Source organism: Orcinus orca, chromosome 5, assembly GCF_937001465.1.
Source record: "Orcinus orca chromosome 5, mOrcOrc1.1, whole genome shotgun sequence".
NCBI lineage: Eukaryota > Metazoa > Chordata > Mammalia > Artiodactyla > Delphinidae > Orcinus > Orcinus orca.
Genome location: NC_064563.1, coordinates 130531040 through 130558843, shown reverse-complemented (window position 1 = coordinate 130558843; position 27804 = coordinate 130531040). Strand labels below are relative to the sequence as shown.

The 27804-nt window shown below is 38.6% G+C and overlaps 1 protein-coding gene across 6 annotated transcripts in view; it reads left to right on the top strand.

Annotated features, from left to right (window-relative positions):
- The window catches only part of APP (amyloid beta precursor protein), a 278797-nt gene that overhangs the window by 188381 nt on the left and 62612 nt on the right, over window positions 1-27804 (top strand). For all 6 annotated transcript variants that reach the window (XM_004264478.2, XM_004264484.3, XM_004264482.3 and 3 more), the window contains 4 exons: window positions 4487-4561; window positions 5268-5426; window positions 21920-22048; window positions 22937-23036. In XM_004264478.2, the coding sequence (XP_004264526.1) occupies window positions 4487-4561; window positions 5268-5426; window positions 21920-22048; window positions 22937-23036 (463 nt within the window). The remainder of the gene's footprint in view (window positions 1-4486; window positions 4562-5267; window positions 5427-21919; window positions 22049-22936; window positions 23037-27804) is intronic.

Below are 27804 nucleotides of genomic sequence, written 5' to 3'. Positions count from 1 at the left end.
TTCGGAACCCAAGCCTTTCTTGCTCCTAGTACAGTGCTCTTTTCACTACATTGTGCTACAAATCCTGTTTTTTTTAATCATGTTCTTTATGAAACAAAAAATTGTTTCCAAAACAACTAATTTACATGTAATAATACCAACTACAATTTAAGTTATGCCTGCTACCAGGTGCTAGCTGTTGTATTAGAGGTAGATAATACTGAGGATTTTAGTCCTTTGTCAGATTCTTTTTTTTTTTTTTTTTAACGTGGACCATTTCTAAAGTCTTTATTGAATTTGTTACAATATTGCTTCTGTTTTATGTTTGTTTTTTTGGCCCTGAGGCATGTGGGACCTTAGCTCCCCAACCAGGGATCAAACCCTCACCCACTGCATTGGAAGGCGAAGTCTATAACCATTAGACTGCCAGGGAAGTTCCCTTTCTCAGATTCTTTATTCATTCGTTCAGTCATTCAACATATACGTATCCATCACTTACTTGCCAATCACCGTTTCAACTCATAGTCTGTACCCTGACGAGTGAACATGAAGAAATAATAGGAAAAGTCAGATTCAAGGAAACATAACTGAGTGAATGAAGAAAGAAAAATAGGGTTTTTCTTTAGGAAAGATACACACAATATGTAATCACTGTTGAGAAGGAGTAGGACGGCTATCAGCTGCCATACTTATTGCCACTGAAAAGACATCTTTTAAACTTAAATCCTGTCTCACTACTTGTTTCTGAAGCTCTCAGAACCTTGTTATTGCCCACAAAATCCATTTGTGGGAAAATGAAGGCCCCAAAAAGAAAAATAGCAAAATAAACACTGAACGCTCAGCTTGGCATTTCCAGTGCCTGCCCCCTCACCCAACCTCCTGCACCCCAAATCCAGTCATCTTACTTCCTCTCCCACCTCAACTGCTACCGTCGTCATATGGGCAGCCTTAAACCACTCTGCTCAACGTATGCTAAACCCATCACGGCCTCTCTCTGCTCTCAGCATTGATCTCTGGAAAGGTGTCCCACTCTTCTTCACGCTGGCACATTTCAGCCGTTCCTTACACTCACGTAGTCCTCAGAGTGAGATAAGCAGTCACTGCTCTTTTGCATTTAACTAAATATTTGCTCACCAGTTTTATTCCTCCAGCTGGATTGTAAACGTTTAGTCCCTATACATTTATATAAGTACCTTCCTAACCTTGCATTTCTATCTTGAACCCACTTAGTCATTATTTTTTTAAAAAATACAGATTCTGAATTTTTTCCATTATTTATTGGTCATTTTGAGCCTGTTAATAGCACTGATTTTAACTACTCTTTCAGATATTATAGATCTGTCCTAGAATAGTAACTTTATTTTAGCACACCTATTTAAGCCATGACTTAGTTCATATATGTTTTAATGGACTTTCTTCACCTTTTAGTTACTACCTATATCTGAGATAATTTAAAGAATGTTATCCTGGAGCAGAGAATGTTGTCTCTTAGATTCCAGGGATCATAGACGTATGAGATGCTTGAGATCAACATTTATCATCATAATCTATGGTACTGAATTCTGGAGACTGTTTGAACTTGCCTGCCTCTTAAATCTCTCTGTATTACTTGTCATTTTCTCTGCATGAAACAGCAAAGTCTTTGAATATCCATAAATCCGGATGATACTGATACTTTCATGCATGCAGTGGAAAATTGCTTGATAAGACTATATGGGGCCACTGTGAAGTCTAGATCCTGAGAATTTTTAATTTAAAAATTTCATCTTTTAAAATGATTTTTATTACAGTTTTTTTTATTATTTGTTTTCTTACGATACAGAGAATTTGGGGCTTTTGTTGTTGCTGGGGCTCATGATAACTCTGAACTTACAGATTTCTGTTGTTCTATGTTATGAATAGTATCTAGCAAATATAAGAAGGTGCACGATCATTTATTCCATATGATTTTAACAGTTTTACTATATCCTTAAAGTAAGGTTCTTCAAAATGGAAGTTGACCTTTCTCTACATTTATTATTTTTACGACAGAAGCATCAACATCTTAGGAACGGCCTTTTCTCCTGTCACCAAATATAAATAAACTTAGCTCATCTGTTGGATTTGCCATTTTATAATGGCTAATTGGGCCACAGGGGACAAAAGCATGGTCTTTAGAGCCATAGAGATCTTGGTTTATATCCTTCCTTCTCCATTTTTTTCCTGCATAACTTTGAGCAGGTAACTTAACCTGATTCATAAAAATGGGGATGGCCGGGCTTCCCTGGTGGCGCAGTGGTTGAGAGTCCGCCTGCCGATGCGGGGAACACGGGTTCGTGCCCCGGTTCCGGGAGGATCCCACGTGCCGTGGAGCGGCTGGGCCCGTGAGCCATGGCCGCTGAGCCTGCGCGTCCGGAGCCTGTGCTCCGCAACGGGAGAGACCACAACAGTGAGAGGCCTGCGCACCGCAAAAAAAAAAAAAAAATGGGGATGGCCAAGGCTAATCTCATGTGAGAAATCAATTAAACGAGAGCGATTTTGGAAAGCTCTTAATACTGGATCTGGTATTTAGCAGGTCAGGAGTGATGCACTCTATTATCAGTGGAAGCCATTGTTCAAAGGGAGATGTTGAGCCCACAGTGTGTGTTTATCTTTCAGTAAGTAGGCCTAGCGTGATGGTGTAGGTGAATTGTTTTATTTGGAAGGACGGAGGATATTATTAAATTGCTCTGAAAATCAAAATTTTATTTCATTTATGTAGGAATGCTTATTTTCAATGCATTAGCTAAATAAATCTCCTTAATTATTCCATGGATTCCCCTGCTCAAAGATGAAAGATCTGAATATACAAAGGAAGATGGTAAAGATTTAAATGTAATGCAGGAAATCAGTTTTTCACATTCCAATAAGACATCTGACTTCTGTCTCAAACTAATTTTGAGATTCCTTACCTGAAGAATTTGTGGTAGAATACCGCCACTATGAACATTTTGGAAGCAGGAAATTCAAATATTTTTATTTCAAGGCTTATCTCATCTGTAAAGCAAAAGTAGTCTTCGGTAGCCCCCATCTCACAGGTGCTCTTCATTAACTCTTGGACCCACCGAAGCATCTGGGGCAATATGTTTCTTTTCCTTCTATATCCTGTTCTTGTTCATAGCAGCTGCACATTTTCCCCAATTTTGCTGTGAATGTGTTAGATTATTTCTTATATGCTCTTCACTTGTAACAGAGAATTCATTCCATTCTTTTTTCTCCATAATTTCATGCACACAACATGGGGAAGCTTGTCTTGTACTTTATACAATGGATTGATGCTAACTGGCAATGAAGTATCTAATTAAAAACTGACACGATGATGTGATGTGATATTCTCACAGAACTTCTCTGTCAGTAGTTACTTACGCCAAGCTTCAAGGATGTCTGAAAAAAATCAGTTCCTTAGGAATAAATACCTGTAAATAACAGGCTCTTATAATACAGAAATCAGGGTTTCTTGTGCTTTGTATGTCCACAAAGTATGCAAGTAAACAGCTGTCAACAGACCATTATTTTGTTTACTGGATCTTTCTGTTCTTTATATTACCTTGCTCAGGTATGAGCTACACTTAAAAAAAAAAAACTACTTGATAGTGAGTAGTACACTTGAAAAGGAAAAGGAAGCTGTACATGGTAAGAATCAAATATCATTTCCTTTCAGCGGCATCCACAGCTGCAGACTTTTCCTTTTTGCATTCAGATCAGTGAGTGAACTTCTCTTAGAGAAATCCTGAGTGAACATCATGGATGAGAAGAGGAAGTCTTATTTTCCTATAAAACAGATTAGCCTGGTTACCAAATTAGTGTTACTTACCAAGAATACTTTTTGCTACATTCAGAACATTATAATGTGTACTGTCTTGGAATTTTTGGAGGAATTTAGAGTATTCTTTGCTGTTGGTGAGGCAAGTTGGCAAGCAAAATGTTCTAATTGCCCCTCAGTTCTTCAGTGGGGTGGATCTTAGGATTTCTGACAGCTGAAATCTTCATTTCCTTCCTCTATTATATACTTCTTGGTACTGTGCTCATGGCATGTGTACACATGCATAAAGTGTTACATATGTTTTTCCCCCCCTTCATACTGTTTGAATTTTTATAACTTGCTTTCACAAAAGACTAAAACCAACGTGTTCAATTTAATGTTGGAAGACCTTGTACAGGTAATGTATGCCTTTTATGAATCGTTGACATTGGTGCACATCAAATAAAATGACTTTCAGCTATTTCTGAAAGTAATAGAAAAGAAAAAACACCAACTTTGTTTCAAAGAGCCATATAAAGGTGAATATTTATGTTTACTGTACTGCTGTGATAGAGTATATACATCTTAGTGAGAGGTCAAATATTATTGAGCTGGGAATGGAACGTGATCCTATTTTTCATGTTTAAAATGTCAAATGTAGAAAAAAAAAACCCACAGTGATCTAGCTCATTAAATCTATATTTGAAGAAAGAACTGATGGTTTTAAATGATTTCCTCCTTTTGTAGGTCATGAGAGAGTGGGAAGAGGCAGAGCGTCAAGCAAAGAACTTGCCTAAAGCTGATAAGAAAGCAGTGATCCAGGTAAACCCTGAGTCCATCCTCCACCAAGCATCACACCCTTGTTGATGTAGTGCCTGCACCTTTTCAAGCAACTGCTGGAACCTCATGCCTGATCGTTCATATTTCCCTCAACTTGGACTACTGCTCATCATTGTCTAATAATTCAGTTGCTTAAACCCTGCCTTACTTTTGCTCCCAATTAGCTCATTATAATTCATTTCTTTAAAACTCACATTGTTACTTAAAGTCTAATTTTTATCAGTAATATATCTTTCTGGTTGCCATAATCTTCTGCTACTTCTTCCCCGTGGCAAATTTCCATGATAATTTGAATTTTTGACTGGAACCCCTCTGAGAATTACCTTCAGTAAACCATGAGGTTATCATGATCATTTTCTTAAAGTTCTTTGAGTAAGAGAGGACTTTCATAAATATGCATGTAATTTAGAGTTTCAAGAGTATATACATTTATTCTACCTTACGGTTAGTCAAATCAGTTTTCAGTGACCATATAAAATAATGATTTACATTGAGAAATTAGGTCTGGGGATGAAAAGCAGGGAAATGGAGGGGAACCCATAAAGCATGCTGAATTAGTCAAAATGTTGGAATGACTGAAGTCTTTGAACACAATAAAGTATGATATCCCTTTTAAAAGACTTGAATTTGCTGCTCCGTCCTATTTGTCTGGTTCCCGATTGTCATGTGCCTCTGTTTGTGACGGCAGCATTTCCAGGAAAAGGTGGAGTCTCTGGAGCAGGAAGCAGCCAACGAGAGACAGCAGTTGGTGGAGACGCACATGGCCAGAGTGGAAGCCATGCTCAATGACCGCCGCCGCCTGGCCCTGGAGAATTACATCACCGCTCTGCAGGCTGTGCCACCTCGGGTAGGCCTCCCTTCACAGCTCAGGGCACAGCAGCCAGTAGGCATGGGGACACTGGGGACTGAAGGCCATAAGAAAGCAATCGGGAGAAGTTTCTAAGAGCACCATTATTCACAGGTACAACCTCAGTCTGTTTTATCTTGAAGGTTAAAGGGTCACAGAGCAGCTGCCTCCATAGTACCATCTCTGCACAGTAGACACACCTTTCCACCGAGGAGTCAGACAGGCTTCCCGGGGACTCACAGTGCAAGACCTGATTTGAGTTGATATCCCTGGATGGTGACAGTTCATGATATAGTTGAAGTCAGGGAACCACAAGAGCTGGAAGGAATTTAGATGTAACCTAGCCCAGCCCCCTTATCATGTGATGTAACTGAGATCAAGAAAAGCTGAGATTTGGCTGGGTTATAAGGATTTTTAGTGGAAAAATAGGACCTAGAACTGAAATTTCCTGCTGAGAACAGCAGCCATATTCTCTGGGGATAGGAGCCCTATTTGGTCATGACGCCCACAGCAAAGGGGTTTATTTGTGGTATTCAGGGATAAATGCCCAGAAAGGCTTACCAGGCACTGCAAGCATAGGCTTCATGGGAGAGCTTACTTTGGATGTAAGGAACATTCTGAGCATGAGTGTGTGTACATCATGTCCGCTTGTTCTATCCATTACTGAGTGAGGAATATTGAAATCTCCAACTATAATTGTGGATTGGACTCTTTCTCATGTGATACCCTCAGGTTTTGCTTTGTGTATTTTGAGGATCTGTTCTTAGGTGCATAAACATTCAGTGTTGTTATGTCCTCTCTACCCCCCTTATCATTATGAAATGTCCTTCTTTATCCCTAGTAATATGTTTTGCTCTAAAATTACTGTGTCTGATATTAATTAAGATACTCTAGCTTTCTTTTAATGTATCATAGTGTATCATTTTTCCATCCTTGTGTGGCCTCTCCCGTTGTGGAGCACAGGCTCTGAACGCGCAGGCTCAGCGGGCATGGGTCACAGGCCCAGCCGCTCTGTGGCATGTGGGATCTTTCCGGACCGGGGCACGAACCCGTGTCCCCTGCATCGGCAGGCGGACTCTCAACCACTGCGCCACCAGGGAAGCCCCATTCTTGTGTTTTTGTTTAACCTATTTGTTTATCTTTGAAGTACATTTCTTCTAAGCAGCATATACTTGGGTCTTGCCCTTTAATTAAGAAGACCATTTAATGAAGTTATTGATATGATTATGCCTAAATCCATCATCATGCAATTTGTTTTCTAGTTGTCCCATCTGTTCCTCGTTCCCCCTTTATTTTTTGCTACCTTTTGGATTAATTGAATATATTTTATGATTCTATTTTGTGTCCTTTGTTGGCTTTTACCTTTAACTCTTTATTTTAGTGTTTGCTTTAGAGTTTGTAGAAAACATCTTTAACTTTTCACAATGGTATTATACCAGTACAAATGATGTTATACCACTTCCCTTATATTACAAGAACCTTACAATAAGTTACTTCCATTTCGCGTTTCCTACTCTTTGGGCTGTTGTTGTCATACTTTTTCCATACTACATTATTGTTATTTCTTAAACAGTCAATTATCTTTTAAAGAGTTAAATAATAAGAAAAATATTTACTTACCTATATATTTACCATTTCTGGTGTTCTTTGTTCCTTGTGTAGGTCCATCTGGAATCATTTTTCTTCTACCCAGAGGACTTCCTTTAAAATTTATTTTAATGCATTTAGATTCATAAAGAATTCTTTGTGCTTGGGTATGCCTGAAAATATCCTTATTTCACCTTTCCTTTAAAAGACATTTTTACTGGGATAGAATTCTGAGCTGAGTTGAAGTTTTTCTTCAATTGCCTTGATGGATGCTCCATTGTCTTCTTATTTGCATTGTTTGCAACAAAAATACTTATATCATCCTTTTCTTTATGTCTCTGTAAATAATATATCTTTTTTTTTTTTTAATCTGGTTGCTTTTAGGGTTTTTTCCTTTATCACTAGTTTTGAGCAATTTGATTATGATGTGTCCTGGTATATTTCAACCTGCCATTAATCCCCTCTGGCTGTTTTTCATATCATACATTATAGTTTTCATGTCTAGAATTTTAATCTGGATTTTTGTATGTTTGTTTCATATTTTCCATATCTTTACTTAATTTTTGAACCTTTGGAATTTTGTTATTGGCTTTCCGGCATTGTGAAGTTCACCTTGTTGAGTGCTGGGTATTTTTAGATACCTATTACTATGCCTGAGCTTTGTTCTGTAATGCAGTAAATTACTTGGAAACAGAGTAGTTATCAACCTGTGGCTAGTGATTCCTCAATCCTGAAGCAAGATCCTTCTGAGTAATCTACCATGAATGTTGAGTTTTTCCATCTAGATCATGGAAACAAGTACTATTTCTGACCCTGTGTGAACACCAGACACTGTTACCGCTAATCCTTTTGGGTGATTTTTTTCCCCATGGCCTCATGTTTCTTTCATGTGTGTGCATTGATCATTAGTCAGCTGTATTCTCATAGGGTATCATCTCCAGTTTCTCTCTCTGAGCAACTCCTTCCTCTCCAGTATTTTTTCCTGTGACTGCCAGCCACCTCCGTCTCTTCAGACTCTCACCCCATATCTTCAGCTCTCTGGAATCTCCCAGGCTCTGACTGGGTTTCCACGCCTGGAGCCACAGCCTGGAAACTCAAGGCAGTAAGCTTGGGCAATTGTAGAGTTCATAATATGTTTCTTATTTCTCAGTGGTCTCTGTCCTTTACCTGGCATCTGATATCTTACAGAAATATAGTCCTATATAGTTTGTCCATTTTTTGGTGGTTACTGGCAGCAAGGTAAATCTAGTTTCCACTACTTATCTTGGCTGGAAGTGGCAGTCTGTGTGTACACTATGTAACTAAACCAAAAAAACACCCACTTGCACTGATTCTCCTCGTCATTTTGATTTTTCTTTCTATACTAAGGTTCAGAGCAGAAAGCTCTGAGGAACCGTAAGAGAGCTCTGGTAGTCTTCCAGATGGCGAAATAGTATTGACCCTGTTTTACCAATGACGTCACTGAGATTGAGTGGCTAGTTCAGGGTGACACCACTAGTAATGGACAGGGTGGAGCTGTGAGTCACAGGTGACCACCGCGGGGCCTTCTACCAGACCAGGCTTCCTCTCAGAACAGAAACCTTTTGAAAAAGAATATTCACATTAGCATTTTCATTTTCTCTTCAGAAAAATATCTGTCCTGGCACTGTTCAGTAAAATTATGTTTATGTATCTGGAGAATGAGTTCCTTGGTTACTGTCTTTTTTTACAGGACTTTATTTTGGGGTGCGGGGCCATCAGCATCATTTGCCAGAGCAAGGCAGGGCGGTGGGTGTTGAGACCAGAATCTGAACAGCTGACATTTAGTGAAGCGTTCCAGCTAAAAGTCCTATTTCTGAAGTAAGATCTTTGCTAAATGGTCATTGATAGAGCTGTAAGTAAGATGAGGACTGAATGGAGTCTTCAACAAATGCATATTTCATATCTTTCAGTTCAGTCCCATCAGCCATCACAGGAAAGACAGTGACAAGAATAATGTTTGCCAAAGCTTCTTGTGTTTTCAAAGGGGATAATTTCAGATTTGGTCATAATCATGCTTGCCCAGAGTCAGGTGATCACGCCGTGTAGAATTAGACAACATGTTTATTTGAAATAAAAATTTTAAATTGGATTAAGAAGAACTATTTAACTGTCAAAAAATCAGATATTTGTTGATTGATCCAAGGATTCACGTTGAATTCTTACCTAGAAATGCATAAAACTCTCCCATCTAATAAAAACTGGGACTGGGTAGTTACAGGCATGCAATCTTGGGATTACCTGCCATTTTTGTTAAGTTATTGTCTTTGTGGGTTTTATTTGAATTTTAATGTATAGCTTGACATGGCACTTAGCTCCACACTTTGGAAAATGCGAGAAAATTCTAAATCCCTTCTTGAGGACTTTTATATATTGCTGTTGAAAGACATAAATCAGAAGCTTGCCAGTAACTCTCTGAGAAAGGTCATGTCTTGTATTGGAGCCATAAATAAGTATTTCTGAAACCTCCCTCATACTTACACAGTGCCTGGGAAATACAAAATATTTACTCAATGTTAGCTGAATATAAGAAAATGAATTAGTCAGGTGTTTTTTCTGTAGATTCTGTAGCTGATAATCACGTCAGAATAACTATCCCCTTAACCCTGACCACTTTTGCCAAATAGTCCCCAACTTCACAAACAGGAATCTGGAGCAACGCGGATTGTTTATACAGTCTCTTTGAAGCTTAGGTTTAATCCATGCTTTCATTTTTTTTTTTAAACCCAAGCTTGGAAGTATGATGTGATGATGTTTTTGTGCAGCTGGAATTCCTTGGTCTACCACGAATTTCATTTGTGAGTCCCTGTGTCTGTGTGTGCTTTATGTTCCAAATTTCCTTTTTGATGAATTACATTCCTACTGGCTGATACACTGAATGGCCAACCTAGAAGTGCATTGTTTGAATCATATTTAGAATTTTTATATACATATATACTTCACATATTACAGTTGTTAAAACAGTCTCTCCATGTCCGTCCATCCTCTTTCCCCCTCTCTCAACCCCCAGGAATAAAAAAATTAGAATGCAGTTGTGTCTTTGCACTAGGATAAACTCTTAATCTGTAGAGGGCTAGTAACTCTTCTAAGGACCAGCTCTTCAAAATTTTCACTTCTTTAAAAGTTTCCTTGGAAAAATAAAGGAGTTACACTTTTTTTTCCAGAAAAGTTAAAGTCTTCTCCAAAGTGGCATCGCACATGGTTAAACTTCTATCACCCTTGGAGGCCTTTAAGCTACTAAACATAAGTACTGCTTTAAACTAAATTATCATCACAAAACACAGGACTTTGGCTTCTTACTTTCACAGAGCTCAAATTGATGCAACTCATGAAATAATGAGTTAAATACTATCTGAGCCTTCCCTCCTGTAACTGGCAGGGTCTACTTCATAGATGGAGAAAAGATTATGCTATTGCCTGACTGTTCAACATTCTCTGTAATCTGAAGAGAAACTATACTTAAGTGGGATCCCATATAGATAAACTAAAGGCTGCATTGGAATTTCTGTTTAAAATAAACTTTCCATTGTAGGCTTAGGTCTGGAAAAATTTAGGAGCTGGAGTAAGAACTGAAATGTTTTAAAGATAAGAGACAAAAAGCCAAAGCTTTCTATGTAATTCTGGGATTTTTGGTGTCTTTACAGATACTCAGTCTAAATCTCCATTAGACCACATCCTAATTACTATCCTGACTTCAACAACTTTTAAGAATTTTCTATGTGGAAGAAAGAATTAAGAAACATTTTCATGTATGTCTGTGTGTCTGTGTGCCAGTAGTGTTGTTTTGGTTTTTATCCACTGTCTCAGGAGATATCTTATCCATACTAAATTTGGATACTAAATACTGCATTGCAGCCATCTTATCCGTACTAAAATTAATTTCATGTTTGTATCTGATGCTTCACACTCAGACTCTCAACATTTAATTGAGCAAAAAAATTGGGAGGCAGTTTCTTTAGCACCTGCACTCTTTCCTTTCTCATTTCTTTTCTTTTTTTTCTAATTGAAGTATAGTTGACTTACAATATTATATTAGGTTCAGGTGTAAAACATAGTGATTATATATTTTTATAGATGGCATACCATACAGAATTATTATATAATATTATTGACTGTATTCCCCATGCTGTACATTACATCCCTGGGACGTGTTTGTTTTACAACTAGAGGTTTCTACCTCTTAATCTCCTTCACCAATTTCACCCATTATTCCCCTCTTCTCCTGCTGGTGACCATCAGTTTGTTCTCTGTATCTGTGAGTCTGTTTTTGTTTCTTTATATTTGTTCATTTGTTTTATTTTTTGGATTCCCCATATACGTGAAAACATAGTATTTGTCTTTGTCTGATTTATTTCACTAATTATAATACTCTCCAGATTCATCCATGCTGTTGCAAGTGTATATACCACACTTTTTTTTTTTTTGTGGTGCGCGGGCCTCTCACTGCTGTGGCCTCTCCCATTGCAGAGCACAGGCTCCGGACACGCAGGCTCAGCGGCCATGGCTTACGGGCCCAGCCGCTCCGCAGCATGCGGGATCCTCCCGGACTGGGGCACAAACACGTGTGCCCTGCATCGGCAGGCGGACTCTCAACCACTGCGCCACCAGGGAAGCCCTATACCACATTTCTTTACACATTCATCTGGCAGTTGGCACTTAGGTTGCTTTTATATCTTGGCTATTGTAAATAAACCTGCTATGAACATTGGGGTGCATACATCTTTCCGAATTAGTGTCTTCATTCTCTTTGGGTAAATACCAAGGAATGGAATTGCTAGATTGTATGGTAGTTCTATTTTTAATTTTTTGAGGAATCTCCATGCTGCTTTCCATAATGGCTCTACCAGTTTACACTCCCACCAACAGTATACTAGATTACTTCAGCCAAATGTTAAATTTTCTTGAGATTCCTGAAAATGTCTTCATACAATTCTTTAGTAGAATGATTTGTGAGATTTACCATGAAGGAGCACGGTTTTTTCCCTAAATTGAGATTTTGCTCACTGCTGTTAGGTGTATTTTAGCAGCAGGGCAATACGTGTTCAATAAAAAGTAGCAATCGTTGGAGAAAATAAAAGGCAGCAATTAGCTGGTATGCCGTAGCAGGCAAACTAGTGACAGCATGAGGAGGTACCAACTAAATCAGTCTTTAGCCAATATGAATGTTGGTGTAACTATATGTTTTATAACGTAAACAGAAACTGAGGTGCTAAACTTGACTGCTTTTGTTTTTATATAATTTCTAACTGCCCTTCTCCCTGCAGTTCTTCATTTTCTGCTAATCACTTCTGGTCGCAAAAGAAATAGGAAGCATTGATAGAATATATGTAGATAATATATATCTCCAAGGTAAATATACTGCATCTACACCTCAATATAATGGATGGTAAATAAATTAAAAGTTATTTGCTGACATCTTAATATGTGAAGGCACTGAGGGAGATGAGCACTAAGAAGTTTCAAACATCCTACCCTCAAGTTTTTTGTTGTTTTCTTCAATTTATTTATTTTATTTATTTTTGGCTGCCTTGGGTCTTCATTGCTGCGCGTGGGCTTTCTCTAGTTGCAGTGAGTGGGGGCTACTCTTCGTTGCGGTGCGCAGGCTCCTCAATGCAGTGGCTTCTCTTGTTGCAGAGCACGGGCTCTAGGCACATGGGCTCCAGTAGTTGTGACACGCGGGCTCAATAGTTGTGGCACATGGGCTTAGTTGCTCCGCGGCATGTGGGATCTTCCCAGACAAGGGCTTGAAGCCGTGTCCCCTGCATTGGCAGGTGTATTCTTAACCACTGCGCCACCAGGGAAGTCCCCAAGTTTTGAATATAATCAAAATTTTGTAAAGCTGATCAGAATGTACTTAAAAGATTACTGGCTTGAAAATCATCTTTGAGGAATATAATTATCCTGTACCTTATATATTTATTATTCATTCATTCATCATTCATTTATTTTTAGTTGAGGTTTGTAAAAATTGGTGAGCACAAGGAGACTTGTTAACTTGAGAGCTTTTAAGGACAGACCCCATATCAAATGGTGGGTGGAAAGACAAATGGGAGAATTCTCATTTATCAAACAAAGTCCTATAAACTGTGCTGTGTGGTTTGCATGCTATTCCGGAAAAGCCTCTCAGTATTACGTCTTACCTTGCTTTGAATCTTTACCTAGCTGAATAGACAGATCTTACTAAAGACCAGCAGGAAGTGTGTAATGAGAGACACTAGTGTTTTCTGTTTTTAATTGAATTAAGTTAAATAGAAAATTAAGACATATGTAGGCAAGGCATCCACTTGAAAGCTGTCCTGTGCCTCTGAGACCCTATTCCTCACCCAGATTCCCTCCATAGCAGAGCCCCACTTAGTCACTGTCTTCAAAGTCGAAATAGCTCTTCATCCGATGCTGTCAAACATACAGCACTGGGATGTCATATTTCGTTCTAGCAAAGGTTGCACATACATATTTATATGTCAATACCTATTTTCATTCATTCTTGAAAATGAAAACCCATTATGAAAACATAAATATTTAGTTGTTTTAGACAAATACATAGCACATTATTTAATAATCCAGTGGTTACTTAACTGGACAGATATCTGCCCTACAGAACAGATAGCAACAAGGGATCTTCTCCCTAGAAACGTGTGTGTGTGCACACAAAATCACACATAGGTTTCCTTATATTGTTTCTAGGAGGTCAAGGCACTGTGGTTAGGTAGAGTATGAGAAGAGAGTGAAATTGAAAGAAATATAAATGTGCATATCTTAGAACATGGTGTAGCCACTTGGGGGATTTTTGAAGCAAAAATGCCAAAATCTAAGTATGAATATACAAAATTGAAGCATATTGTAATTCTCTCTTAAGAAGTCAAGAGTATGGCATGGTTGGCATTTGTCAGATGATCAGACCATTTGACAAATCTTTCTGAAGGTCTGTGGTATCTTAAAACATCTTTTGTTTACGATTTCTTCCTCAACTCTGCGGGCTTTGCCATCTGGGTTGCGTTAATAATCCTGTTCATCACTGAGGGCTTCAGCATGTTTCACTGCGTGACTAAACGAGAGTTGAAGACATACAAATCCAAACACTTTCTGGCGCTTCTTTGCTCGCAGGTCAGCAGATCCAAGGTCTGTATCCAATGGATGCTAAGCTGGTCCAAAAGCATAAATCATGGGGTTTGGGCCAGATCCTAAATTTCAGTTCTGTATGCTGTCTTCATTGATGTATAGCTGGGGTCTGTGTAACTGAAGAAAGAACCGGTCCCTCTGCTCTTAGTACTCTGACACCAAATATGTGTGGGGTTTTCCCTCCCATAAAATAATTCTGACACTAACTACCTGTAGTTAGCATAGATCGCCACGGGTTAAGGGTTCAGTCCCACAGGGCTGCCCCCTCCCTCACTTCGGAAGCCAGTCGCAAAATCCTAGATTTTCACCTTGTATTTCTGATGCACCAGCTATAAATCAAGGGTCCCCATGACCTGCTCCTCAGGTTTGATAATTCACTAGAACAACTCACAGAATAAGTACCTTATTTACTGTTAGCAATGTATTGTAAAGGATAGAACTCAGGAAGAGTTAGATGGAAAAGACTGTAGGGCACAGTATGGGGGAAGGGGTGTGCAGCTTGCATGCCCTCTCGAGGCGTGGTACCCTCCTGGCATCCCAATGTGTTCTCCAGCTGGGAAGCTGTCTGAATTCCATTGCTTAGGGGTTTTCTTGGGGAGGTTCCATTAAGTAGCCATGAATGATTAAATCATTGGCTATTGGTGATTAAACTCAGTCTCCAGCCCCTCTCCCTTCCCTGGAGATCAGAAAACGGGGCTGAAAGCTCCAACCCTCTAATCATTTGGTTGGTTCTCTTGTGTCTGGAACCAAGGACTAAGACCAAATATTGGTTCCTCTAAGCAACCAGTTCCCATCCTCCAAGAGTCACCTCATTAGCATACAAAAAGATACTCTTATCTCTCTAAGGGTCTAATAAGCTCTTGTGTCTGGAACCAAGGACTAAGACCAAATACTATGACAAAACATGCTCCTGCCACCAAATTTTATAACTGTTTTAGGAGCTCTGTGTCAGGAACTGGGGTCAGAGACCAAACATGTATTTCTTTTTTTCTGGTACACGGGCCTCTCACTGTTGTGGTTTCTCCTGTTGCGGAGCACAGGCTCCGGACGCGCAGGCTCAGCGGCCATGGCTCACGGGCCCAGCCACTCCGCGGCATGTGGGATCTTCCCGGACCGGGGCACGAACCCGTGTCCCCTGCATCGGCAGGCAGACTCTCAACCACTGCGCCACCAGGGGAGCCCGAAACATGTATTTCTTATGTCACGGTAACCAAAATAAATTATTGCTGAGAACTAGCAAAATATCCCAGAAACAAACTAAAACCTACCAGATATGACAAACTGTCCAGAGGTCCCTAATTTGTGAGTGACAGGATTAAAACCACCCTTATTTCCCATATTTTATAGTACAGTATAAACACCTATTTTTAATTACCAAGTTTGCCATCTTATAACTTGGAACAAGTGACTTAATTAGAAGGATTCTTTCTCCTCTATTTGCAAATTGGGGTTAATCATTCTACTTTTTTGTAATTAGCATTGTCTAGCATTTTGTTAGCCATAATTAGAAAAATAAAAGGATTAATCGAAGGTTGAGATGAGACTGTAAAGTAGAAAGATATCTTCCTCCCTAAGAAGAGAACGATTGTTAGGACAGACTATAGAGGCTTTGGTGCCTTGTCCCTATTAGGAAGTCGTCTGCCTCCTTGTGGAGGAGGGATGGGATGGGAGATGGCTTTGCCTGTGTACTGCTGTGCTGTGTTACAGAGCCAAATAGTAATCTGGATATGCTGGGAAGGGATATATCTAATGCCTCCATGTTACCAAAGCTGGAGGAACACTGAATGGAGCTGCGCATGAGAATCTACTCCCATTTCCTCTGTTGCTTCTTCAACACTTCTATGTTCAACCTGACATAGAATTGTCATTTGCCTTCTTACAGTCATGTTAAACTATTACAAAAATCACTTATGTGCTCTTCTGAAGAAAGCAATATGCAGTGGACTTTAGCTCAACTCCTAGTTTTAAACCTTTGTGATCAAAGGTTCCCGTGGAAGCTTCCCCAAATGGGTTTTTTTTTTCAGATTTTTCTTGCAACCGTGAGAGTGCATGTGAAATGCCAAGGGAGGTCTACCGTGGCAAAATAAACTCATCCAAGAGACCATCTCAAGCGGAAAGAGGATAAACTCTCTTAAGGGAGTTTTTTAAACCTGCACACAGAGATTTTGTACATTGTACATCTATGTGCTCAAGATATCTCAAAATCCAAGATGTAGAACTGTGAAAATAATGGCCCTGAACCTACTTATGAAAACAGGAGAGAATTGCATTTTCTTGGTAGGTGATTAACTTCCCCAGTCACAGGGTTGGAAACAACTAGGGTTCAATTTAATGCTTCAGGAGAGGGTTTTCTGAATACGTCCCTTGTGAACTAGAAAGGTTAGGGTGCTTCCCCATAAAGTGACTCATTTACTTCCTTCTTGACAAGATTATGCTTAGGGCTTTTAAAGGCTCTTGACAGATCATTCCCTCCCATCAGGAGATGGTTTCAGGCACAAGTGTCTGTTATGATAAGATGCCAGATTTCTACATCAAGCATAACGCTGCAGAGAGGCAGAGTGGAGCTGAACAATTGTGTCTTAATGTACCACAGTTCCAAGTGAACTGTGGAATAGAAAGCTACCCACTCAGACGTGATTGGCATTGAGTCAGTCAAATGTGTCTGATTGATCCAAAGTCCATGGACACCAAGTTTATGAAATTGCATAAAAGAACCAAGTGAAAAAGGCAATACATCTGAGAAGTGGGAACATTAATTTCTTAAAGTTACCTTTTAGAGGGAAAGGCTGTGAAATTTCTTTCAAAATTCCATGCATCAGCCTGACATCAAAACCCAAGCCACAAGAAGACAAACTATAACATCTTTTGAAATTAAGGATATGAATCTTGTGGACACTGGGGTTTGAACATTCTGTAGAGCCTATGAAATATTTTCTGGGAAGAGTTCCCCATTAAAACAGCTCCCTAAAGGACCCCAACAGACTGGGTGGATAGATCAGTATGTACCAAAAAATTGGGAATGCATCTCTTCTTGGTTGAGAGATGGTTATTTTCAACTCAGATGCCGTGAAGGATATATTATGCCCCTGGAACTACTTGTGCAAGTTATATTTAGCTCTAGGTTATTCATTAATTTAATTAACATTTTTTTGACAACCAAATTATGCCAGGAACTGAGCCAGGAGCTAGTGATATGTTACACTCTTGTTCCAAGAGAGGGAAATGGTTAATGTTCCAAAATGTAAATCTTCTATTTTCAGGTTCAGTATAATCTATTTTAGTAGGGCCTACTCTTAATCCTTTACGAAATTTCTTTTTGAAATGATTTTTTTTAATGCAGTGTGATTGTGAAGTGAATTTAATGTGTACTGAAAAGTGCTACATCTGATGCAAATAGATACTTTGTAATTATGGGCTAAACACTCAGAAACAATAATGACAATAAAAAAAGGATTGGATATAATTAGTCCCCCTGGGGCAGATCTTTTCCTTTTATTATCTCTGTTCTTTGCTATAATTTTTAATAATAAGATTAGCCATTCAATGGCAATATAACCAGATTTCAGTATTAATGCATAGAATATTGTGGAATGAGGGGAATTTGGCAGAAAAAAATGTTATTACTAGTTACAGAAGATGTTAAAGACTTGAGAAAGGTTGAAATTATATGCATAGAGGTTAAAATGTTTCCTAATCTCTGCTTACTGCCAATATCCTTACAATGAGCCACTGAATTCTTAAGCTTGTTTTTCTAATCGCCTGAATAATCCTGTCTTAAATGTAAGGATCATGACAGTAGAATAGCAGTTACTTTAAGAGAATATATTTCTATAGATACCAGGTATTTTTTCCTATCATTTCTATATGAATGTTCTGAGTTTTTAATTAAAATTTTAAGAAATTCATCTTTGTCCTAACATAATGAAATAAAATTCCCGAAACAATGGAGGTTCCCTGTTATTCTGTGATATGTGAAATAGCTCTAGAAATAGTTTTAAGCCTTGGAAATTCTGCGTTCTGCCTAAAAATTGTAAAGGCAGTTATTTCTGTATTTGAATGAAACACTCATGAATCACATACCAAAGGCAGAACTCTTTTTTTTTTTTTTTAACTAAAGCAAATGAATATACAGAAGTACAAAGGAATGTTATCTATTTTTCTTTCTTAACTAAAATAGCGTTTATGAGGTATCGTCTGCCATTTCATTTGACATGATTTGTCTGTCTACTCCAACATAAAAACTAATCTGATTTCTTTTATTTTTCATTTCTAAGCATGATCGTTAGAAATATGTTTACGTGAATAAGTCAACCAAACAGAACCTTGTAATTCATTTAATGAGGGACGTCAGAGTGTCTTTCTGAGTGTCTTCCTGAATTCTGGTGTCCTGAGGTGTAGGCAGTGGGAAGAAAAGGCTGGTAGATGCACGCGCAGTGTGTATCTGAACTCACATAAACAGTGATGAGGTCATGGCTTACACTGGGCTCTTAGGGCTTATTATCCTCACAGGAGCTTTGTTCCCCAGCAGAGAGAGGCCTGGGCCATCACGAGAGCCCGGTGTGCTACTGTTTCATTGTCAAGCTCTAGGGATTTGGGGGGGAAAGTTAGGAATATATTTCTGAATATACTTCTGAAACATATAAAGAAATGTCAGTATTAAAGGAGATAAGCAATTTTCAGCATTCGAACACATTCACCATTTAATTATCTATCTTAGTAGAAGATAAGGATGGATTTAGAACTAGAATCCATGAATGTCACAAAAGCCTAACTTTTTATTAATACCTATAATCTTTTTCCAGTAATCCTAAACAGATTGAAAGAGGACCTTCCTATCTTGCTATTTCTCCTCCCTACATCCGAGGCATTAGCTAAAGCACAGCGGAATGCCAAAAACCAAGGACAGTATTTCCAAGATTGAACAAATCTGGATGATTTTCAGCACAATTAAAAGAGCGGATATTAGCGTGTCCCAAAATAATATTATCTGAGCTTATAAAAGCTAGAAATCCAGGCAAGGACTCCTAGAACAGGCTCTCATTTCTAACTATTCAGCGATTTCTTTCAGTTTCCAGTTCTATAGGTTACTTTGTGGAACATGTCTTTGGTGTGGTCCATTTTAGAGTTTCCTTGAAAGGCAGGATCACATAGTGATCAGGAGAACGGGCTGCGGAGCCAATGTTGGGCTACCTGTTCTTGCTGTACCCCTGACTAGCTCTGTAACTAAATGGAACCAGCTTCGTAGTCCTAAACCTCCTTTGTGCCTTGTTTGCTTCATCAATGTAGTGGGGCAAGCAGCTGCACCTCTGTCACAGGGTTGATAGGAAGATTTAATGAGTTACTATGAATAAAGCACTTGAAACACAATCTTATTCATATAAGCAGTGAATAAGTGCTGAACTGTTATTGCTTAGAAGAAAGGGAAAGGGGGAGGGGATAGAGGTAGGGACTGAGTAGAAGAAATCAGCTACTGAGTAGCAGCTGTGGATGCAGCGTTGTGTGAGTAACTAACAACATTTTTAATTCCCACATACACCGTATGAAAGATCGTTATCTGAATGGTACAGATGAGGAAGATGAGGCTTAGATATTTTGTGGCTCGTGTTTATTTTTAAATTAATGTTAACATTAATAATAGCAAGTGGGAATCGATACTGTTTGTGATGATAGTGGAAAAAAGCAGTGGGGGGAGACCCAAGTGTCAGTTGGCAGAATTCAGCTTAGAGCAGCAATGCCAAGGCCAGTTTGGAGCAGTTATATCCTAGTGCCCATGCTTGGAGGTGACAGTCCTCTGAGGACAACATGCCTTGTAGAAACATTTATAGGTGACTGACTACAAAAAAAAAAAAAGAAGAAGAAGAAGAAAAGAAAGTTATGATGAAAAACAATCTTTATGTTCAACTGAAGTATTTTTTTTCTTATTTGAGCTCTTAAAGAAAAAAAAAATCCATTTTCTTTAAAACAACAAAGCCTTTCCAAGAGGAAAGAAATGAAATAGAGCACCTGAGAAAGCACATTCAGCCAGTCGGCTGGGACACCTTTGATGAATGCAATTAGTTGTAGTCTCCAATTTTGGAAGCATAATTGCAGTAGAACTAGAGGGACTTCTTTAGGACTTGGTGTTGAATAAGGAACAAGCATGTATATAATATCCTGATTGCACAGTCCTGCATATAAAATATCCATTGCATTCAACAATACTTGGCCTTTGATTTCTGACCCCAAACTCACCTTTTTTAAATATATATATTTAAAACCTATTGTCTTTTAAATATGTATATTATCGAAGAAGTTTGTCGGTTTTTATCTCTTTTACTACTTTTCTCCTTTTCAGATTTAAAGGGCCATTCCCTGATTTGTAGGGTCAACCAGATTTCAGAGTACCAGTGAAAATTGTAATGATGTGTTGCCCAAAACTGTTTCAAGCTGTGATATCTGCCTTTTTTTGAAGATTATGGAGAAGCATATTAGGATAAAAGGATAAAAGAAATAAATAAGGCAGATGAACTCAGGTTTACTTTCTTTTCATTGTATTTCTTTGTTTGTTTTTCTTAAGTATAGGAATGTGGCCTATGGAAGGTATAGTACAGAGCACCCTCTCTGAGTCAGGCACTGTATATTTTGTGATTCCTGATAAAGAAAGACAAAATCTAGCCCTTAAGAATCTCACAGTTGAAGAGAGCAGTCAGAAATGCAATAATGAGGGTTTGCATAGCATTTCATGGGAGCACAGAGAAAGGGTACCACCTCCACCTGGCATGTCAGGGAGGTGGCCCTAAGCTAAGCAACAGGAGAAGGGGAGGCACAGTCCATAAGGTATTGGAAAACACATACACCATCTCTGAATAAATTCTGTACCTTCCAATTGCTTTCAAGGTGCCCATGACTCACAGGTTAATAATAACTAGATAGACCCAAATGGCCAAAATTCTATTTCTGATATGAACTTGCATAGGTAATTTTTCTTTGTTTGTTTTAATGAAGAAGAAACATGTATCTTTGGAAATCATTTTAAAAAATCATAGTAGAATGCATGTAGCAAGAGAATTGTTAAAGATAAAGAAAGCAGACCTTGTCCCTTTTTTTTATGAGGATGAATGCTTTCAAGCAAGACTGGAATAAAAATGAAATGGAATCAATTAGAAAAAAATAGAAGCACTTAAGAAGAAACTTAATTGTTGCTGAAAGAATTAGAATCTGATGGCGTGGAAAGGATTTAATTAAACTCCAAAGTAAAATAATACATTGGCCTTTCTCCCAGAAAAATATGATGTCTCTTAGAACTTATCAGCTGTTTCTTGGCCTGCAAGTTAGTAGTGGTTATCTATTATTTTTCTCATTTTGATTATTACATGCTACTGATGGTGGGATTATTTGTGCAACAGTTACTGCTGAGACAACCATTAAGACTGTGCAGATAGAATTATAGTCTCATATGCCCCTGTATATTTGGGTGGGAAAATGGAAAGTACCTAACTTAAATCTGACAGATCCAAAATCAACTGTCCTTCAATAGCAGAAGACACTATTTTAAAAGAAAATGTTAACAAGGATAGCCATCATGATATGTGTCAAATGCTAAATGCTGTTACAGAAATGAAAAGTGACCAATCAAATAAGAATTACCTAGTAAGAAGGGAATGGAGAATTGCAAAAACGTGACTCACAGTGCTTTCACATCATGGAATGAACTAGCGGGACCTCTGACCCAAAGCCATTGGAAGAAGCAATATTTTGGACAAACCTGAAATTTTTTTTTTCCCCTACAGCCTCGTCATGTGTTCAACATGCTAAAGAAGTATGTCCGTGCCGAACAGAAAGATAGACAGCATACCTTAAAGCATTTTGAACATGTTCGCATGGTGGATCCAAAGAAAGCTGCCCAGATCCGGTCCCAGGTAAGCACAGAATGTGGTAATCATGCAACTTGGACAATTCAGTGTTCTTGCCCTTTGAGTTGGATCTTTAGGTATTCCCGGAATAGCCATGGGTGTTGGACCTGTATAGCAAGAGTTCTTTAATACCTGGTAAATTCTAAAGGCTTGTCCTAGGGCAACATGTGGTTTGGCACTTTCTGAGTTATGAAAATAACAAAGAATATAAAAATCTTGAGTGTCTACTGCTACTGATTCTTAAGGAACCATCAAACTCTGATGACTAAAATGAAAACAAAATTGTATAAACCAAAACCGCTAAAATTTGGTTCAACTAAATTATAGAAGACAATCATAAACTCCATTTCTACTGTAATGCTTGGAGATAATGTGAGACTAAATGAAGCTTGGTAGTGATACGTTTTATACTCTGCCATTTTCAAAACTTGACAACTGGGATCTACCTCTGGAAATCTGAAATTTTACATTTCCTTAAACAGAAGAATTTTTTGAAATATCTATCATGAAATATCTATGTTTCATGTGAAATATCCATATGATCCCATCTATTGGAAACTTTGGAAAGACATATATATATATATGGAGCATCAGAGCTTATTTAGGAATCTCAATGTTAGGAATCAGAATTGGGCAGAAATGGTCTTTTCAATTGGCTTTATATCTTATGGTTACAAGCATAGAATATAATGGAAAGTTTAAAGCAGCTCCAAAGTTAGAGAACAAAAAATGAGGGAATAAGAAAAATAAAGATGCCCGTTCATGTTCAAAGTTCCAGCAGCATTTTGTCAGTTTTATTTGGGAAGTTTGTATCTGTCTGCGGTGCTTGGTAAGGAAAATAACTCCTCCTTACTCCAGAGATGGTTTACCTGGAGCTATCATCCTTTGCTGCAGGTTATGACACACCTCCGCGTGATTTACGAGCGCATGAACCAGTCTCTCTCCCTGCTCTACAATGTTCCTGCTGTGGCTGAGGAAATTCAAGATGAAGTTGGTGAGTGAGCTGTTTTTTTGGTTCTGTGCATATAAACATATTTTCCTCCTGTAGGAGAAAATCAGGGAACTGAGTTCATCTGCATCAGGAATCATCAGTGTTTTAATATGTGGAAGGAAAAAGAGCAGATTCCCTTCTACAGTGAAGCTATTGGGGAGTGAAAGTTGCTCTCATCTTAGCAATTGCATCAGGTCTTAACTGCATACTGACAAAAGCCGAGGGGGATGTAATTTGACTTTGGTCTATTTGTGTGATAATGAGCCACTTCTTGTTGGATTATACTTGTCAACAGTTTTCTAATTTAGTCAATCTTATAAATATCACCTTATGATGCTTTGGTACTTTACAGTTTAATAGAAACAACCCTTCATCTCTTAATTCTTTATTATCATAATCTTATGAGTGCCATGATATCCTCATTTTTAAGATGAAGGAGTCCAAACTTACAATTTAAGAAACTTGCCTATGTCATGCATATCCCAAGGAGCACAGCAAAACCACAAAACCTGATCTTTGACTTTGAGGTTATTGTTATATTCAGTAACGCATCTTTCTTTGATGCACACCCCGCCCCCTGCATAGCCATGAGTGTTCTCTGGACCACATTGTTGTTTAAACTTAATTAACTATATGCCCGCTATCTTTCATTAAACTTTTAAAATAATCATACACTCATAAGGAGTTGGAAAAATAATACAGAGTAGTCCAAAGTAGACATCACCCACCTTCCTCAGTAGTAACATCTTATGTAACATCATGCATTATCAAAACCAGGAAACCGACCTTGTGTGCCCACTGTCTCCTATGGCCCTAGTTTTCGTAATGACATCTTTAATATTTCGTATGAGTAAGTTCTCCCTTTTCTGTTTTTCTTGGAAAGGGAGTAAAGTATTGCATAACATGATTCTCCACAAACCCCCCAAATGCCCATATTTGTTTAACTTTGCCTCACAGAAGTACTTAGATGCAATTACCCTAGTGCATCTTTCAACATAAAGCAGATGTATGAATCCGGGCGATAAACCATCTGTAAATAAGCAATATGTGTGTGGTGGATCCCTCTCCATAATGAGTCCTGTTCTTTCTTAATTGGGTTGGAAGTAGATGCTTAATTTGGTTTAAAACAGATGCAGGTTATCTGAAAACAGAACACCCAGGATGTTGTAGATGGTGTACCGGTTGCAGGAATTCCTGCTCTGAAGTGCCCAAAACACGGCTTGGCTCGATTTTTACATTTCATAACAGTGCTGTTCTACTCTTCTTTTTTCTAACTTAGTAATACCTTGCAAGTGTTGTTTGTATTACTACCAAGTAGTTGGCACTTATCAGGTAATAATGGTCTGTTCAGTGTTGTGTATTAACACACAGGATCCTTTCTTTAAGAAACGAATATTCTTGTTATATATTAGGATAGACATGTGTAAGGAACCTTTAAAATACTGTGTATTAAATAAGTATGAGAAAGGCCTCCAATAAGTTGTAGAAGGGACAAAATCAAAGAAAAATCACGTTCTTAATGAACTGAAGCTCAAATCTTCTAGATGGATGTATTTTGGCCTTATAGCCATCTTATCAAGCTTATTTTCATAAGGAACTTCAACTGAGGTGTTGCCAGTAATACCAAACTATAGAGGAATAAGCCATTGCAAAGGACTAGAATATTTCACTCTCAGCCAGTAATTATGGTTGACTCTTTCTAATTAAATTACCAGACGTTTTCATTCAGCAAAATACTACTGAAAGCAGTGACCACTAATAAGTCGCAGTTCCACAGAACAGATGGTGATTCAGCTGTCTTGAGTGTTGCAAAATGCCCCAAGAGTAGAACCACACACTAAACTTCAAATCTCAGTGGCAGGGAGAATATTCCGATAACTAGAATCATAGAATTTTTTCTTTAAAAAAAAACTGTTAAGTAAGCTTAAGAGCATGTCATTTTTAAAAATAGTTTTGTCATTCTGAGTATACCGAACACCGAATCCTGAAAGATGATCATTTAAAAAATCTTTCTTGCCTCCATTTTTATTTATTTTTTATTATTTTTATTTATTTATTTATTTATTTTTGCGGTACGTGGGCCTCTTACTGCTGTGGCCTCTCCCACGGAGCACAGGCTCCGGACGCGCAGGCTCAGCGGCCACGGCTCACGGGCCCAGCCACTCTGCAGCATGTGGGATCTTCCCGGACCGGGGCACGAACCTGTGTCCCCTGCATCGGCAGGTGGACTCTCAACCACTGCGCCACCAGGGAAGCCCAAAAATAACTTACTTTTAAAGTAGGACCATAGATGAAACAAGATGGGCTGTGAGTGCCAATTGTTTAAGCTGACTGCTGTTTAAGCTGAGCGGGAGTTCTTTGTAGTATTCTCTTTACTTTTATATGCGCTTGAAATTTTCCATAATAGAAGTTGGTTTTTAGCTTACTTTCCAAATAGAATCTGCACAGATTTCTTCCAGTGTATGTCCTGTACATTTAATTTCTAATTAAATGCTTTGTCATTAGTCTGATTTGCATGCATCTGCCTTTTCTGTGTGTAATCAGATTTTAGATTTGGAGTCAGTTCAGTGTAAGTAAGAAGCATACTAAAATTCAGAGCTGCTGGGAAAAGGAGAAGATCCAAAAGAACCTACAAATGCATGTTGTTTATATAAAAGTTTGTGCTTATAAATGCAGGCAGTTAGAATATGTTTAATACAGTAAACCATCTGGAGAGAAATACAATAGTTTTGTTAAATAAGGGTAATAGTTGCTCTGGAGATGAAGGGTTTTCACCAGTCCTGAGGAACTGCTAGTATCTTTCGTGACATAGGTTTATCTGCTTCAGGTAGTTTATGCTCCCACGAGGGTAGAATTCTCTATTATGGGTGAAACTGAGGAAGAAGCTAGTCACACCAGAAAGAAAAGGGCGAAAGTGGGAACTGGCATCAAATTTGTGAGAACAGTAAAGTGTGACTGACTAAAGCCCAGAATTCGTCAGGGCCATGAGTTCCAGCCCTGACCGTTTTCACCCACTGTGCTTTCCTGAGAAAGCCATCTGTTTATGCTGCTCTACTGTTAACTTCAGTAAATCCCATATCCATAACAACAATCTGTCTGCTGAGTCCCAGTGACATATTCCAGACTCAGAACACAGGCATACCTCGTTTTATTGCGCTTTGCAGATATTGCATTTTTCACAGATGGAAGGTTTGTAGCAACCCTGTGTTGAGTGAGTCTGTCAGCACCATTTTCCAACAGCATTTTCTCACTTCAGTCTCATTTTGGTAATTATTGTGATATTTCAACCTGTTTCATTATTATTACATTTGTGATGGTGATCTGTGATGAGTGATCTTTGATGTTACTATTGCAAAAAGATAGTGACTCGCTGAAGGCTCAGATGATGGTTAGCATTTTTTAGCAATAAAATATTTTTTATTTAAGGTATGTTCATCGTCTTTTTAGACGTAATGCTATTGCACAGTTAATAGACTACAGTATAGGGTAAACATAACTTTTATATGCACTGGGAAACCAAAAAATTCATGTGACTTGCTTTGTTGAGATATAAAGTTGAGATACGTTATCGCAGTGGTCTGGAACCGAGCCTGCAGTGTCTCCGAGGTATGCCTATATTTCACCTGTTTCTCAAACTCCAAACTATGTGTGTAAGGAAGAAATCATTGTGTCCCTCTTGAAATTGACCCATTTTACAATCTCAGTTATGGGTTATCCCAGTTGTCCTATACATATCCGTGATGCCTTCCTCTCCTCCACCCATGATTGCTTATCAATCTGAAATCCTATATATTCTACCTCCTATATTCATGTGGAATCCCTGCTCTGTAAATCCACATTGTTAGCTCAGATCCTTATCCTCTCACATGAGTTTCACTGGACTCTCAACTAGTCATCCTGCCTCTTGGTCCCCTCCTACCCAAATTCTTCCTCTTCAGGGCTGAGTTCCCTGCTAAAATGAAAATACAACCTGCACATGGTTCTTCCTTGCTTGAAAAGCAGCATACTTCAATACTCAACTGAAATGTCCACACTCCCATGAGCCCTTGACTAATTTGCGTAGGGACCAGAGGGAAGAGCTGGTGTTTGAGTGACAGTTATATAGCGAACTGATGAGAATCTCTTACTGACGATGTTGCTGGCCTGAGTTCTTTATGAAAGTTCACCCATGTTGAGGTTCAGGGCCACCACATATAAATGTGACAGGTGGTTTAGGGAAAAAGCATAGACTGACATTCATTCCACATCCCACTGACGAAGCCAAGCCCTCTGGGATGGGGCCACATCCACGTGAAGTGGAGCTTTCTTATAATTCACACAAATGCAACATATGCGCTAGTGACAACACTGGTGAATTCAGTGACAGCACCTCCAACTAACTTGCCCTTAACAGATAGTAAAGTGATGAAAGTGGAATTGGAGCCATGGTCTGCATGAGTCCGAAACTCATACTCTCTCTGCTACCCACTTTCCTACTCTCAATTCAGTAGAATTTTCTTCTACTAAACCTCAGTGTCTAAAGCACCATGTATCCACCTCTAATACCATACTCTACTTTGTATTTAATTGTTTATTGACACCTCCACCAGCCCCCAGTCCTGTGTGATCTTCCAAGACATGTCTTGGTCATGTCTGTATCCTTGGGATCCAGCAGAGGACCTGGTACTCTGTAGTATTAGTCATCATAGCCTAGGTTGAAGCAAATCCCTAGGCTGCAAAGTAGATGATCCTTAACTTAGGTGGATCAGGTGATCTCCTCCATAACCCTAAA